The sequence below is a fragment of the Gambusia affinis genome, linkage group LG20 (genome assembly GCF_019740435.1).
Source record: "Gambusia affinis linkage group LG20, SWU_Gaff_1.0, whole genome shotgun sequence".
Classification (NCBI taxonomy): domain Eukaryota; kingdom Metazoa; phylum Chordata; class Actinopteri; order Cyprinodontiformes; family Poeciliidae; genus Gambusia; species Gambusia affinis.
In genome coordinates, this window is record NC_057887.1 from 14723104 (window position 1) to 14740121 (window position 17018).

General features: G+C 37.6%; 2 protein-coding genes across 3 annotated transcripts in view; both read right to left on the minus strand.

Annotated features, from left to right (window-relative positions):
* Positions 1-235: 235 nt before the first annotated feature.
* Positions 236-6931, minus strand: LOC122823801 (potassium channel subfamily K member 1-like). Its single transcript, XM_044103804.1, has 3 exons — positions 6457-6931; positions 3814-4218; positions 236-1579 (listed from the first exon to the last, which is right to left on the minus strand). Exons 1-3 carry the CDS (start codon positions 6806-6808, stop codon positions 1278-1280), a joined length of 1059 nt encoding a protein of 352 aa, XP_043959739.1. The 5' UTR covers positions 6809-6931; the 3' UTR covers positions 236-1277.
* A 1400-nt stretch (positions 6932-8331) lies between these two features.
* Positions 8332-17018, minus strand: part of LOC122823802 (thrombospondin-2-like) — a 38244-nt gene continuing 29557 nt past the window's right edge. For both annotated transcript variants that reach the window (XM_044103805.1, XM_044103806.1), the window contains 9 exons: positions 15698-15857; positions 14805-14923; positions 14471-14705; positions 12817-13044; positions 12615-12745; positions 12149-12289; positions 11387-11484; positions 9983-10122; positions 8332-8697 (listed from right to left, as the gene is read on the minus strand). In XM_044103805.1, coding sequence (XP_043959740.1) covers positions 8690-8697; positions 9983-10122; positions 11387-11484; positions 12149-12289; positions 12615-12745; positions 12817-13044; positions 14471-14705; positions 14805-14923; positions 15698-15857 — 1260 coding nt within the window. In that variant the 3' untranslated portion in view covers positions 8332-8689. The remainder of the gene's footprint in view (positions 8698-9982; positions 10123-11386; positions 11485-12148; positions 12290-12614; positions 12746-12816; positions 13045-14470; positions 14706-14804; positions 14924-15697; positions 15858-17018) is intronic.

Here is a 17018-nt window from a genome sequence, read left to right on the forward strand (position 1 = left end):
ATTTTAATCTCAGTTCTGTTAAGGTCTCAACTTCCTGAAGACCAAAAAACAGAAGATATGTCAATGATATAGTTGCCTATGAGTTTATATAAAACTATCCATCAAGGTTGACAAGCCAGGCACTGGAAGCGTTAATTAGAGATACAGCCAGGATTATTTAGTTATGTATTCTACATATTTGGCCTTTATCAAACAGTTGCAGGAAGAAAGCCACAAGAGGCTGAATACACATGCATACAACACCTCTCATAATTTTAATTGTGAAATATTTTTAAAACTACAACAAAAAATTTTTTTCTATTTATTGTAGGAATACTTTTGCAAGGCATTGCATAAAAACTCAACATCCATGCACTATGTTTATGTTTCAAGATCTATTTTATACTCAGAAGATTAGGTGAATTTTATGATAACAATTTTGTAGTTGTGTGTATATTAAAGCCCTCTAACCAGAAAATCGACAATAACAACAGAAAATTGCTGTCTGGAAGTGAGGGCAAACTTTCTCTTTACTCAAATACAAATGATTACAGGCGTAGAACACAAAAACATCAACTGTGACATTCAGTTCAAAGCAGCAGCAATTTAGCACTTCCTTCATGAAATTATGGGCTGCACAACATGTGCATCCATATCTTCATTTGAAAGACTTCTTTCTGCAATATGAAAGTACTGCCCTCTAGTGGCATATCTTGTACATTGCAGTGTAGCTTTTTCTACATGCAAAGGCTGATCCTCCTCTAAAAGAAACCAGGAACTGAAATATTTATTCATTGCCAACAATTGATCTCCTTCCTGGAACACCTGAATGAGATAACACACAGTAACAGATTCCTCCGACTCCATTGGCTTTGCTGTTTCCAAGAAGGCAAATTCCCTATGCAAATATATGTCAGGAATGTATATGAAATCCTCTAGAACTGGCTTTGCTGCTTTAGAGTCAAAGCATGAAGACTTTACAGTTGGAAACTTGTGAGGTTTCCCTCCGTTCTGAAGCCGGGCCCTTCCTCTGTGATCTCTATCTGCAGTTGAATAAAAGCAACACAGGAGAAAACAATACCATGCCAAGAGTCAGCGGGTGGTTCCTCCTTCCACAACACGTCCGTGTTGGTGTTGGCAGGGAGCAGTCAGTTTTTTTAAACAATCTTAACTCCGCTAAGTGTCTACTGTCTGTAGATACGTCATGCTTCTGTACTAACAAAGCAGGAGTACGAAAGAAAAGTTCATAAACAAGTTCATTAACTTCCACCACACCCTGATGTTGCTGTCAGCTGTTATCACAGCTTTCCATTAACAGTGGTTCCTGAAGCTGGAGTGTAAGGCGTTGACGTGCCATTCTGGCTAAACGTATCGGCCTGTTGTGAGACAGAAGAGATGACTGGCAACTGAGTGTCCATTTTATCTGCAGGGTCGGGCTTCTGGTCGCTGAGTTGATCATGACTGATGATGTTAGTGGTTTCGGAGTCCAACTCCCGAAGCCTTTCCTTGTAAAACCTTCGTCTGAGGAGTTTGAGCTGGGGAAGCTCGTAGCAGGTCTCCAACACCACCAGGACGCACACCAAGCCCAGCAGCAAGTAAACTGAAAGAGCAAACAGAAGGAGACAGTGAGGGTGTGAAGAGGCTAAGAACAGTGTGACTAACCAAACCAAGCTATGATCTGGCAAACAAAGAGTAAAGCTCACTTTTTAGAACTCTTAAACCTGGAGTAATAAAAAGGTAAGCAAAAAATGAAAAATTGAAGAAATTGCGGCATTTTTTTTTACCATGTTTTCACTTTTGATGTTGTAAAATATATCTACACTGGTGCAAAAACAGAAACATGTCAGATGCTGGAAGTAAGAAGTGTTAAACACAATAAGATAATGACAACGATGGTGGTAGGAGTACATTCTGCAATTGTGGGCAGTTTGTTCCACCCTCCTTTCGCCTCTGTTGTGTCTTTGGGCAAGACACTTGACCCACTATGCCTGCTGGTGGTGGTCAGAGGGCATGGTTGTGCTGGTGCATAGAGCTTTGCTTCTGTCAGACTGCCTTAGAGTAGCCGCCATCACCATGCACCATGTGCATGAACGGATGAATAACTGAACAGATCTCACAAATATGAGATCCATCTTTTTGTCCTCTGGACTTGAAAAAGCACTATACAAATACAGGTAGTAAATAAATAGACAGAATCATCACAGCAATGATGTGTAATCAGTGTAAAATAAATCAGGCAACTTTAACCTAATATTTAGTGTAAATTTAAAACATGGGAATTGTTATTTTTGGGTTTTCACAAAAACAGCATTTATTTGAAACAAACTGCTGTCTTATTTCAACAGATCTCTGTTCAGTGTAGAACAAGCCCCTTCAGATTAGGTTACGTATCTTAGGCTTTGAACCAGAGACGATCACATGTTGTCAAAGTTAAATAAAAAGAAATGCCTGCTATATAAAAGTCCCAAGAACTGACCCTTAATTTAGCAACATGAATAACATCAGAATAGAAAATAGAGAGGTTTGTGGTCAGCTCCATAAGCATTCAGGTAACTTCCTGAATGCATTCAGGTAACTTCCTGAATGCATTCAGGTAACTTCCTGAATGCATTCAGGTAACTTCCTGAATGCATTCAGGTAACTTCCTGAATGCATTCAGGTAACTTCCTGAATGCATTCAGGTAACTTCCTGAATGCATTCAGGTAACTTCCTGAATGCATTCAGGTAACTTCCTGAATGCATTCAGGTAACTTCCTGAATGCATTCAGGTAACTTCCTGAATGCATTCAGGTAACTTCCTGAATGCATTCAGGTAACTTCCTGAATGCATTCAGGTAACTTCCTGAATGCATTCAGGTAACTTCCTGAATGCATTCAGGTAACTTCCTGAATGCATTCAGGTAACTTCCTGAATGCATTCAGGTAACTTCCTGAATGCATTCAGGTAACTTCCTGAATGCATTCAGGTAACTTCCTGAATGCTTATGGTATCACAACCTATATGGTTACCTAAGGCTGTAGTAACATCATGGGCAGTGAGCTACAATTTTAAAAAACATGGCCACTGACTACACCCCGGATCCACCCTACTGCTGTTGTTGATTTTAGAGGTGTATCTCTGTTATGTTGTACTGAACCAAGGGAGCATTTCCACTATAAGAAATATGGTAGTTTTCTGAGGAAATTATTCTACTGCTCTCCTTACAATGGAAGGAGCTAGAATAGCTTCATTGAACAATTTTTCTACTTGTCATTTACAATTCAGAGGCCAGTCTAGATTTTGAAGGTTATTCTTCTACTTCTGTTATTTCCACTACAAGAACCAAGGTACTATTCTGTAGCTGTCGTTTTCCCACCGTTTTTTCCATTGTAGGGACCGCCGTATTTTCTTGGAGCCGTTCTTCCCCCCCATCCCGTCATTTCTACTGCAGGGATCATGGTAATTAACAGAAGTTGGTTTTTACCCATCATTTCCACCAAAGGGAACAGGATAGTTTTTATTTTGTTTCTGTCTTCTCTACACTGCATATTTTCCGTTGACTTTAAATTATAATACAGCAGTAACTGGCCTTTTTATTTGCAAACAGAAGTCAAATCCAGTTTGTTGTGTTGAATATTAGTAATTTATAATGTTTAAATTGGAATCCATGAATAAAATCAGCTAAACTTAGCAAAAATATTAAATTATAAGATTAAATAAAGTGTGGACTTCCAGTTTCAAATGTCTATGGAGAAAACAGACAATACTCTTGTATTAAATATTTTTTAGAGATTAAAACACCTTTTTTTTTTTTGTTTCTTAATTTATCAAATAGTGTTGCACATTTCCTCACCTGTTATAGCCAGCCTATACAGTTGTGGATGTGGGTTGTCCTCTTTACTATGAGTTTCTCCCGGGACATAATCCCCGAGGCCTATGGTCGTCAGTGAGATGAAGCAGAAATACAGAGACTCCAGAAAGTTCCAGTCTTTTTCCAAGGAGAAAAAGATCCAGGCGGGGATTAAGATGAAGAGTAGAGCCATGATGATGCTGAGCAAAGTAGCGTGAATTACGGCCAGCTTCGGTCTTGACATGGCCCACCGTCGGTGAAAGTAGGACACTGGGCGTCGGGACATCAGTTCCACCAGCCTCTCTACTATGGCGGAGAGGAAGAAGAGGGTAACGGGGATGCCGATGAGGGAGTAGAAGATACAGAATGCCTTCCCTACATCCGATAGAGGAACGCTGTGGCCGTAACCTTATAAGACAAAAAAAAAGTGTCATCAGCAGTGCCATGTAATCATAGGAGAAGCTTTCCACAAACAACAATGAGATGACATGCAAAAAAGCAGGACAACATCCCACTTTACTGTACACAAGGTCCCAATAAGTTTCACTCCTTCCTTGCTCCACCCTACCATCACTCAAGAACAGTACATCAAAATACTTGATCTCCTTAGCTTAAGGCAGCTTGGAGCTTTGCTTTTGTTGTTTACACTGCCTGAAAGAAGAGTATGATGAAAACACTACATTTTCTAAGATCATATGCTTAGTTTGTGTTAGATGTAGGTGGTTTGATATTAGTGGATTACACTCATATGACATATTGTATTTGAAAATGGCTTTCCATAAATAGTTCCTTCCTTTTGAAACTTCCAGCATCCTCAAGGGTTCTTACATGTGCCTGGTTGCAGGCCTCCTTTAGTCACTCCCATAAACCATTCTTTTGGCCACTATTCACTTTTAACAGGTCATACCCAAAGCTGAGGGCAGATGAACAGGTAAATCCAGAACTCAGATCAGCTCTGTTTTCACAGACAGGCCCAACAACCTCCTCTAAAACTCTAAGAAAATGTCCTTGTTATCACTTGAGTTGTGTTTGTGCTTATTCACATTCACTGATGGGGGGAAGTTTATCTCCTCACCTTTAACAGATAAAAAATGATCATGTGTTGTCTGTATCCAGGGTTTGATAAGAAAACCCAATGCAAAAACAAATCTACAGTATGGGGGATGTTTTCAAGCAATGTTGGTTTAGATTCTATAGGTCTCAGTTAAGTTGTAGGTACACCTCAAAAAGCTACAATGCAGTCAAAAAATAAAATGATTTAAGTAATTAAATTCAAAAACATAAAACATATGTACACTAGCAAAGTCTGTTTAGTACCTAATAAAAAAAAACACACATAGGGTCAATAAAACAATTATTTTTTTTAAATGTTATGACCACAGATCATCAGGAAAACAGCTGACTTGACAGTTGCCTATCAGATGTTTATTTGTACCCACCACAAGAAGAGTAAACCAGAAAAGTTAACTGTTAAAAATGAAAACTGTTCTAAAATGCTGCATTCAGGGATATTGATGAAAAGTTGAGTGGAAAACTGACATGGAGGCACACCTGTGGATGTATTTTAAGGCCACACCTTGATCACTGTTTTCTGGTTTGACACAACTGTACAGTCAAAAGATATCATCCAAGTTATCAGGAAGATAACTGTGGAGCTGCACAAGTCTGGTTCATTCTTGAGAACAATTTCCAGGTACTTGAAGGTGCTTGGTTCGTCTGTTAATATAATTACGCACAAACATAGACATGATGGGAATGTCCAACCATCATACCATTCAGGAGGGAGAGACGTTCTGTGTTCCAGAGATTCATATGTTTTGGTTTGAAATGTGTACATCCATATCAATGCATCTATAAATATATCAACAGTAAAGTGTGTCCTTCATGTACACGGGCTGAAAGAACCGAAAGAAACATAAAAAACAAAAGCTAAATTGCAAGACCTTCATTATTGTCCTGTGGTCTGATGAAACTAAGGTGGAACTGCCTGGGCATTGTTTGTTTCCTCCATTGTTTCCTTTGGAGGAAAAGGGTGTAAACCTGGTAACATTGTCCCATCTGTAAAGTATGGGGGTGGCATAATCATGTTGTGGAGCTTCTTTGCAGTTGGAGGAGCTGATAAGCCTTATAAAATAGATTACAACATGAGGAAAGAACACTATTATGGTGTAAGATTATCCAGTAATTGTGTGGAAATATTGAAGCAACATCTAAAGACATCAGCTTTAAATGGATCTTACAGATGGACATTTACTGTAAGCATTGAGCCATTGTGGTAACAAAGTGGCTTAAGCCAAACAAAGTAAATGTTTTAGTGTGGCAATCACAAAGCCCTGGTTTTAATCCGACAGAGAATGTGTGGTCAGATCTGAAAAGACGTGTTAAATAAATAATAAATAAATAAGGAGAATCTAAACCATAGAACTATAGAATCTAAACCAACATTGCTTGAAAACATCCCCCATACTGTAGATTTGTTTTTGCATTGGGTTTTCTTATCAAACCCTGGAAAAAATAAGGAAAAATAATAAATAATAAATTGTTTTAGGTTTCTCGGGCCTCAAATATTAAACTATGTGCGGGTCAACATAGTTACAGAATCCCTCCGTTTTAAAGGGAACCCCAAAAAGTCAAATTTTAGCTCACCCGTTGTGGTCAGCACGGTGCTGGTGAAGAACAGAGAGGACACGAAGTCCCAGTTCAGTATGGTGTCGTTACCAAGGACGGACACCCCATAATTACTGGCCTCCAGCACTCGAGCCAGCAGCTCCTCCAGTTGCGCGTCGGACACGCAGGTGTTGTTGCTCAGGAATTCCTGCCTGGCCGCTTTCAGCTCCTGCCGAAGCTCGTGTTCATAGGGCAGCTCGATGGCGGAGAAGATTCCCGCACCGATGACGAGGTAGAGGATGTAAGAAACGATCAGCAGCGCAAAGTTGATCTCAGACTGGTGCCGCTCCGCGAAGTGAGCGCACCAGTCTCGAATGCGTCCGAATACCATCACACAGTAAAGCGCCAATTCTTAACTTATTCTGAATCCGTCTTATTTAATCAAACTAATTAAACGAAGAGGTTGTTTTATTCCATCTCTGTATCTTATGTCCTTCTCTACCCAGTGTCCGGACTCTTCCTCATTCTTCATCTCTTATTGGAAGCCGGTGGCGTGACGTCATTCACTCACCTTACCAGGTAGAGCGCGGCTGTATGTGTGTATGGGAGCGCACGCTCTCTTCAAACCGGTTAAACGGGTATTGCGTTTCAAGTCAGACGCAACAAAGGATTTGTTTCATCAGATCAGTTTTCTCTAGAGACGCAGATTTACTAGTCCTGCAGGTCCTCCGTCTTAGTTATGTTAGGCATTACAACAAAATAACAGCAAGTTTATCAAATTTATCGAAAGCATACTTTAAGTTTTGCTTTCGATAAAACTTAAACTATTATCGACTATTATCGGGTTTTTATGTTGTTTTTTTACAGTTTACCCAGTAAGTTTGGTGTATCATCTTGCTGAGTTATTTGCACTGCTTTGACTTGACTTAAACGTTATCATGCTAATGTTAATTTTTAAGTTTAGCTAATGGAGTGTTTTCCTCTGCTATCTCTTTCTGTGGAGACATACCTCAGGAATGTTAGGCCATTTTTACATTATGATATGTCATAATTACAAAGTGTAATGTCTAATTGGTATTTTTATATAACTTAACATAAAGTGGTGCATAAAGTAGCTAAGAAAATTAGGGCATTGTTTTTAGCACATAAAAGCGGGAAAATGTGGTGTGCCAAAAAGGCCTAGAAAATAATTGACTGTGCATGACTACGGAACTAAATTGAAGCCATAAAATGTACCCTTAAAAAACAATTTTGAAACTAGAAAAAATTATTTTAAACTGAAAAATAAAAAAAAATAAGCTGTAAATAAAAGCTTTAAAATTGGAAAAAGCATGTTAAAAAGATTCATTCAAGAAATTCTGCTTCAGCAGTTTTGATCAAACTCATGTTTCTATGAAACAAATTGTGTCTTCATATCGGACTGATGTGCATAAATGTCTGATTTAAAAGTGCTTCTGAGAAATTTTTAGGTGGATGAGGCTCAGTACCTCTTGGATATTGGCACATTTTTCTCTTGATTCTGTAAGATAAACTCTAACCAATGACCTATACATAAATAGCTTATACTCGTTTGTGTTGAGTATGTAAAATTTTGGTGGCCTGACCTGCTCCTATCTTTATTGTGAACTTATATTTCCATTGTTGACTTTTATACACCCAGAAATTTGGAGCATTGGTCTAAGCTCTACAATATTTTCTTACGTATAAGAAACTGGATTCTTTACCCTAAGATTTTCCAATGTTCATCTTCTAATATGCAATAACTTTATTTCCCACCAGAGGGTGCGAGAGACCACGTCTACAGCATCGTGCGCGTTTTAGCGTCACGCACTATGGCGTCATCAGCCAAAAGAAAAATCATAAAACGAAAGCAGTTGATTAAAAAACATTTTTTTATTGATAAGTTACCACCAAACATGTGCCCAGTTTACTCGGTCATCATTTTCACCTGTCTTATATCTGGCCTCTCACAATAAATAATTATTTACAACCATTAGGAAGGCGCAAATAAAAAGCAACAAGAAGTGTCATTAGACACGCTGCCAGAGGAGTAATATACAGCGAATGAGACAGACTGGAATCAATACTGTTGCATAAAAAGCTGACAGATAGATAGATGATGGTCACTAACAGATAGTGTTAGCAGGATAAAAGAAAACTGGTGTATCCTGTTGTCTCCTTCTCGCCTCCATTTGTAATAAAATTCTTTGTGTTTTTGTTGTGGGTCTCTGGCTGTTTTCTGTGCAGCATCCTGAACATCCCAAAAAGTGCTTCAGTTGTCTGAGAATCAAAAAGAAAGCCAGATCAATGACATGACTTCAAAGGCGCAATGATCTGAAGCAATAATTCAGAGCCCTCATGCTATGCTTTTTACATCGGTGAAATATTTCCATTTTCTGCTTCAGACTTTTACTCCATTATACACTAGTTTTACAAACTATGTAAGGCTGTATAACATACCTCGACACCACTACGGATATCTGTTGCTTTAATATTTTCATGCCTTTTTAAGGCTATTCGTAACTCTTTAACATATTTTTCTGTGCATCTTATTGGATTTTATTGAGCTTAACCCAAAGTAGCTTAGAATTGTGGAGTTGAAGGAAACAAGTTCATTGTTTTTAAAATCTTTTACAAATCAAAATGTGAAAACTGTGGCATATGTTTATATATTTTCCACTTTACTCTGGTCTTTATAAATAAAATTCAGTCCAATCAGCTGCCTTCAGGAGGTGCTCAAGAGTTGAGACCAAAATCGAACATTTAGCCCTCATAAAGATACTGCGTGTGGAGGAATACTAACAGTCCACATCACCCTGAGTGCACCAACCTCAGAGTGAAACATGGTAGTGATTTAATCGTGCTATAGAGGCTTTGCTTCGGCAGAAACAGGGACACTAGTCAGAGCTGATGAGAAGACTGATGAAGCTAAATACAAGGCAATCCTGAAGAAAACCATTCAGAGGAATGGAGTGGCTTAGATCATAGCATATTTGTGTGTTAGAAAGACCTAGTCATTGTCCAGACCTCATTCAAATTGAGATCATGTTGCAAAGCTAAAGACTAGTGGCAAAAGGTCTTTGTTCAACATATTACTCCTTGTATGCCTAATACAAATGCATGCCACTCTTCCAGAGTTTTGAGTTTGAGTTAGAGTTTATCGAACGTAGTGTAATAAAAGAATAATCAAAGTTATATGCATAAAAAATACATTAAAAAAGCAAACAAAAGAAGAACAGTAATAAAGTATATTCACACGTTCAAAGGAGTGGGTAGAAGTATAAATTACTATTCACGTTAATTTGGTTTTAGAGTTCTTTATAAATTAGTTAGTATTTTCATATCCATATATTTTTGTTTGTAATTTTTAAAAAAGTTTTGTCTTCTGTCTGCTTCATAATGTTGCATGTCTTTATGTTGGTCCATCATACAATCCTTAAAAATACACTGACGTTTGTCAGAACAAAAATTGGAAGAAGTTCAAGTTTTTTTTCAGTGCAAGTTTTAATCATTAGCTACCAACAGTGATGAGTGGTGAGAGAAAATAGATGGTTGGACATCTTACCTCTGCACTCATATTTTAGATCTGAGAAGATGACCTGTTCCTGGGAGAAGACAAACAGTCCCAGTCTGCCTCCAGCCAGGGTGTGGTCATAAACTGCCCCTGAGTCAGCCAGAATGCCCCTGCCCTCATACACAACCACCCTGCAACAAGAGCACAACACAGGTGAAAACTGGGCAAGTATGAGTTATTCATTCATTTGGTAACCAACTGCCGAAACTTACATTGTAACTAAGAACATTTATGCTTCAAATGTAAACTTTCTACATAGAGAAACTGGCCACAACAAGTAATCAAGTAATCAAATTAAACTCTAAACAATGACCCAAGATTTAATGTAAAATTGCTGTCTTAGGAGTAACACTAGTTGCTTGACTGTCGAGATGTGACCAAGACTGCTTCCCTCCCAAGAGTTGTTTGATCTAACAACTCAAGAAAATAAAAATTCAATGCAATTCTCCAACAACAAATGCAAACTGGCATTTTATTTTGTATTTTAATACATAACAAAAGACAACTTCTGTGTTACTTGTTGAACATAGAAAAAAATACGTAATATTTCAATATGTATTCAACCATTACAACCACCACCAATGTAGTGTGTACTTACGCATGTCAATGATCTAACATTCTTTCCTAACTGTACAACATCAAGTAGACTATAAAGCAAAAGTTACTATTTTTTTCTGGATACTGTAGGTTCTAAACATGTATTGTACTTCTATAAGAATATACAAAAGACTCAGAGCACTTATTCAGAAATGTCAATCAAAATAGGCGTCTTAAAATCAAGGAGTACAAGCTTCTTTTCAGCCTCACCTTTTTAAAGTGCTACTTTGTACAAGTGCAATCATTCAGTACCTAGAATGCATGACAAGTGCTTATTGTTTGCTTTAAATTTGATTAAGTAGACATGGCAGCAGAAAAGATTTTTTCTCCTTCTAAAGCTATGGGATTCTGTGGTTTTGATAATTCCAACATCTGCATGGAAACAACACATAGCACAGATACCTCATTTCACAAGGTTGTTTTTCATTTTGTCTTTTACGCTTTTCAAAAGTCATTAATGAGAGGAAGAACTAAGATGAAGCAGATGTTTTAGGTTGGGGTGAACCGAGTACACCAGAAGAAGTGGATTACGCCGTTATCATAAAAATAACTCCTAGAGATGGATGATATTTCCAAGGCTAAGAACAGTAAAAATCTAGAACTGAATCTAGCCAAATCTAAAATCTCTGTTGTCCTGTTAAGAATTTCCTATAACGACAAGCTGGAGAATCTATTCAATTTAACAAGGTTTCCAAATAAGTAAGTCACACATGGCAGCTTAGTTTTTAGTATAAGTACTAGAGGGCTGAAGGTCTGTTTCACTGAAAAATCAATAGCCCATAATAACCTTTACTGTACCTGATGAACCCGGTCTTGGGTCGGTGTATAAGGTGCATGCGATATGCTGTGTAGTCCTTCCAGCCAATTTTATTGGGGTCATGCCACAATGTCCTGACCTGAAACAGACACAACTTTTGTTCTCAAAAGTTTGTTTTTAAAACACCAGAACTTAAGCTAGAGATAATTTCTTTAGTCACAAGTAGAATATTAACTCTTGATTTACCCAATAAAGCCCTACTTTTTTTAATTACCTTATTTCAAATCTATGATTTATCCAAGTAAATTTTTAAGTATTCTCCCATTGAGAGGTTTCTGGAAAATCTTGGGAGTCTTTTGGAAGAGTCCTGATCGGATGCCTGATCCAGATTTACTGGTGTCTTTCGATACGCAGGAGCATTGGGTTTACCTCAACAAACTCCAGATAACATTGTTCTTCATCTCATCTCTTAGAGTGAGCCCAGCCTCTGTAGGGAGGAAGCTCAGCACAACTGCTTTTATTTGGGATCTTGTTGTGGTAGATCCAAATCTCGTGATCATAAGTGATGGTTGGAACTTAGACGAACCATTAAATCGAGAGCTTTCCTTTTTGGCTTATCTCAATCTTCAGAATACCAGAGTGTGATTCCAAATTACAGTAGATGAGGCTCCAGACAATGTAATTCTCCATTCTACCATCACTGAAGAACCAAGATACTTTAACGTCTTGTTTGACAGGAACTGGACCCTTTTTATTTGAGTTATTTTTGGATTTAAAGGGTTGTTCAAAATGTTAGATTTTACCTGGTGTCTTGTGTTTCCAGTGTGCCACAGAGCATTACGCAGGTACTCCCCTGGTCCTGTGCTGGAATGGACCAGTTTTATTGACAATCCTGCTGTGGCGAAAGCTTTGGAGGGCCTCTGCTCCCAGTAACCCTGAGACACCTGTATGCAAAGAAGGAATGATAATAAACTGACAAGTGAAGGCTATTTAACACTATGTTTGAGAGAGAGGATTGTTGATAAAAAAAAAGAAGAAAGACGAGCATAAAGTATTTTGTAATGTTAACCCTGACATTTTTTTCTGCCAATGAAAGCTGTAATATAAAAAGAAATAGAAGGTTAATACTGAATTAAAGGGGTAATTGTGAAGATAATTTTAAGAGTGGTTTTTGATTTAAGTCTTCACGGTGCAGTTGATGAACAATTTATGCAACGTTAGTAATGTCCGTGAAAGGTTTCTTTGTTAAAATCAACATACAAGCCTCACCTGTTTCCACATGACAACGTAGAACCGACGAGTGGACTGATAAGCAAACACAATCCCTGCATAATCGTCATCACGGTTGGTATTCACATAAAATGTCACACTGAAGTCCACAGAGCTGAACTTGTCATACCCTATTCAAATGTAGATATATTAGCTTTCTTGCTTAACCATATTGCGACTATTGCCTGTTTTCATAACTCACCTAAAGCAATTCCAGGGTCAGAGTTGGCTTTCTGCAGCAGCTCTGTCCCTTGACTGCGAATCACCCACAAAGGGTCAGACTGCGTGGTGCCTTTGGGGTCCAGTAATACGCCCTGAAACTTCCTGAAGTCTGTCGCCCCAATATCTTGGTTGAGAGGACAGGGATCCAGTGCATCCGGAATACTGTCGTTGTCAAAGTCGTCAAAGCATGCATCTCCACTGCCGTCACCTGAGAATCAATGCACAGAGAGAACAGAAAGAACTAACTCATAAAGTTATGTAGTTTGGAACTTGAACCAAACTGCCCAGGGCACTATATTGTGAGACCGTCAAGATTACCTGGAAAAAAAACCCTGGAATTTGACACATGACACATAATGACTTTTCTATTAAGTATTTGCCTATCAATCAGTCCCAGTGTAAGAACTTCAAGATAACAGTGGCTGTTTCCATATGATTTTTATATTTCACAACTTTTTAAAGTGATCTGGACTGTACAGGCCTTTATTAAAAAGTAGCTTGAGATTTATGAAGATTTTATTGAATTTATTTTCAATTATTTTTGGCATCAGGAAAAACTTACTAAATGCATAAAGTTAAGGCCCTGTTCATTCACACCCCTCACAGACATACTCAAAAGACAATAAAGCAATGTAAAATGAGTATTAACTTTCAAAAACAAAAACAACTCTTTTGTTATGATTTATATTTTACAAAGAATGCATGAACTCTTCTTAATATTCAGTGGAAAAATCTTTATTGACATTGGAACAGCCAAGCAATTCCTAGAATCACTGACTGTGTCTTGCATATTTCCACTGGTATTTTAAGAATTTATCTGGTTTCAAGATAAATTTCAAGATAAGTTTCAAGTCTTTGATGTTGGGAAGCGTTATTGCTAATGAAAACACTAGGTATAAAAAAGGCACCCCAACATTATTTTTATTTTTCTATCTTTGATTTCTCATTGTGATAAGTTCTTTAATGTTATTTCAGTTATGTCACATTCATGGAGTAGAGAAGGTAAAGGACACAGAAGAAGAATAAACCTTCCTTTTAAATGCTAAATGAAGCTCAACTTGTGTATCTCATTTTGCCTATATCACAGGTCAATAAAATATATTTTGATGCTTATGCATTAACTATCTTTAAGAGTTTAAGAGGTAATTAAATTGAGTTTCAACTGGTGAGTCACGTAAGGTTATGCAGTTTGCGATTCGTATTGTGTAGAAAACGGGATATATTTCCGGAGGCTATTTAGTGGTAATGCTGGCTGACATTGTAGCTAAGGGACTGTTGAGTTCACTTGTTGTGTTTTGCACATTCTGAGACGGTTCTCAAACAAAGGACATTATTTTGGTCTCTTTATTTGTAAAATTTACGTTTTTTATGAGTTATTGCAAGAACCACAGAAACAGTATCGTTCTGACATTCAGTGAGTGAGTAATAGCTGCCTATATGTGAAGCTTAGTAAAGAGACACAAGGTTCAATTAGCGTTGCACTGAAGTCCCACTTTGTTGTATCTGAAGCAATTCTATAGTTAAATGTTGTTAGCCCTAGCACTGTCATGGAAAAAAAGCTAACATTAACATTGCAACATTTTGTGTTGTTTTGGTAACTTAAATGGCTCTTAAAAAACTGTGGAAAAACAAACCATCAGAGTCCAGCTGATCTCTATTGGGAACCAGTCTGCAGTTGTCCCGGTCATCGGGGATCCCGTCATTGTCATCGTCATGGTCGCAAGCATCTCCTTTTCCATCCTTGTCATGGTCGGCCTGGTTGCTGTTGGCAATGTAGGGACAGTTGTCCAGAGAGTTTTGGTGTCCGTCCTCATCGATGTCCTCGTTGTTGTCGCACAAGTCCCCCACCAGGTCACTGTCAGAGTCAACCTGCAAGCCCAGCCACGGTTTTTACACAGTGGTTGTATTCAATTAAAACACTGGGATTTTTTGTACTATGTATAAATATGTGTGTGTGTTGGTAGGAACCTGCAGTGGGTTGTGTAGAAGGGGACAGTTGTCACACTGATCTCCAACACCGTCCAGATCGGTGTCCCTCTGGTCAGTGTTGTATATAGAAGGACAGTTGTCACGCTCATTCAGTTTCTCTAATTAGGGGAACAGTAAAAAGACAAATTTAAATTTATTACACCCCAGTTTTATTTCTTCACCTCAGTTCATCTTATAAGATAAGATGCTGAAACAGCGTCATTGCTTCCTTATCTTGTTTTTAGTTTGTCTTATTTTACAATAGATTTTTTACTCACATTTATAGGTGTACATGTATTTTGTGCAATGTATGTTCACCAACAATCATGGTCCACTTACAATTATCTGTATCATCCTAAATCTCAAAAGATTGCCTGTAGTTTTTATTTCAATTTGTATTTAGGTAATTAAATCCTAAAATATTTTAATGTTTATAATTTTGATTTTGTTAAATGCTTCAAGCAGACTGTTTCTTGTTTACATGTAGCAAGTCATAGTTGTTTCTCCCAGTTAAGATAAATTGAGTTGTGAAGCATTACATCACCAAAAGTCATTTAACATGTTATCCTTGTCCTTATTTATCTTTTATGGACACCTTTCCATAAACAAATATTGCTATTCACACCCCAATTGTTTTTTTTACTTGAATGTCTTTCAGTTGGAATTGAAATATACCCATTCTTATACAGTGAAACTATTTATAATATGCTGAATCTAATCATTCACTCCCAGTCACACTGTCCCCATGAATCAATCAGTCAGGCAGTTTTCCAGCTTTAAAAGTTGCTCCCTCCCAAAATGTAGAAGTTTGAACTCTCATTAGAAAAAGTCAGAAGGCAGCTTGACGGTTGGTTGAAAGTTCCTCAGGTTTAAAGCCATTTTATAGCTTTTACCATCTCCATCGATGTCGATGCTGCAGGCATCTCCTTCTCCATTGGCATCTGTGTCTGTCTGCTTCGGGTTGCTGTCAAACGGACAGTTATCGCAGGAATCCCCGACCCCGTCCCCGTCAGAGTCAAACTGCCGAGGGTTGTACGTCAGCGGGCAGTTGTCCTTTGCCAAAAAAAACACATTCAGATTCTTAGACTTGCAAAACAACTTCAGACGCTTTGAATTTATGATGCAGTAAAACTGAACACAGGTGAAGAAAAACAGAGGAAGGGAAAAATAGATGCAAAATAAAAACAGAAGAAGGCAGAGCATGTGAAATGTAACATAACCTAGAAAATGCTAAGAAAAAAAGTTCAACTTAATCTCAACCTCAACATGTGGTATTGGCTGACATTTTGATCTAGTTTTTGGATTGCTCTAATTGTTTGGTAAACCAAACATACCACATTCAAGAAATTGGCACCTATTTTGTAACATCATGTTATAAATAACATCAATAAACAATAAAGACTTTAAACTTTTCTGTAAAATGTAAACGAAAAATGCAACAGTGGGAGTAGTATTATTTGCTAGAATTACACATAGGCTTGTCATATCAGGTGAAATGAAATAATCTAATATATTTATAAATAAAGATTTTCTTCAAAAGGACATTTGGTCACTTAAAACGGTACTTTTTCATATTTCATGGGACATTTATGTAATTGCTTATTTAAATATTGAATTCCATATTTAGTTATTGATTGATGCATTTAATTGTTTTTAATAATTAAATCATACATTTAGTTAATTATTGTTGTTTTAGATATTTTTTATGATACATTTAATGAATTAATACAAGATATATGAGTGTCTTTCATTTTATAGTTATTTGTTTAATTTTGTCACCCCTACCACTCCATAGAAAGTTGACCGCAGCTTGCTAAACGAAGTCTTCAGTACTCCTCTAACATTTCTTCACAGGACCTACAGCAGAAGTTTTATGGTTTGGAGACACTTTGGTGCAGCAGAATCTTTTCAACTTACCATCATAGAATCAACCATAAATTCCACAGTATCAGAGCGTGCTTGAGGAAAATGTGTAACCATCTGTATAAAATAAAAAGAGGCCTACAATTGTGACAATGAACAAAAACATACTCGAAAACCCACCGAAGGTTGCATAAAAACTAAGAAATGGAAATTCTTGAGTCAAAGCCCAGACCTTTATGCTTCTGAGATGCTTTGTGCTGATATGAAACAGGCTGTACATGCAGGAAACCCCTCAAACGTCTCAAAGCTGAAACTGAGGAGAGGGGCAATTTTTTCAGACTTCAAAGATAT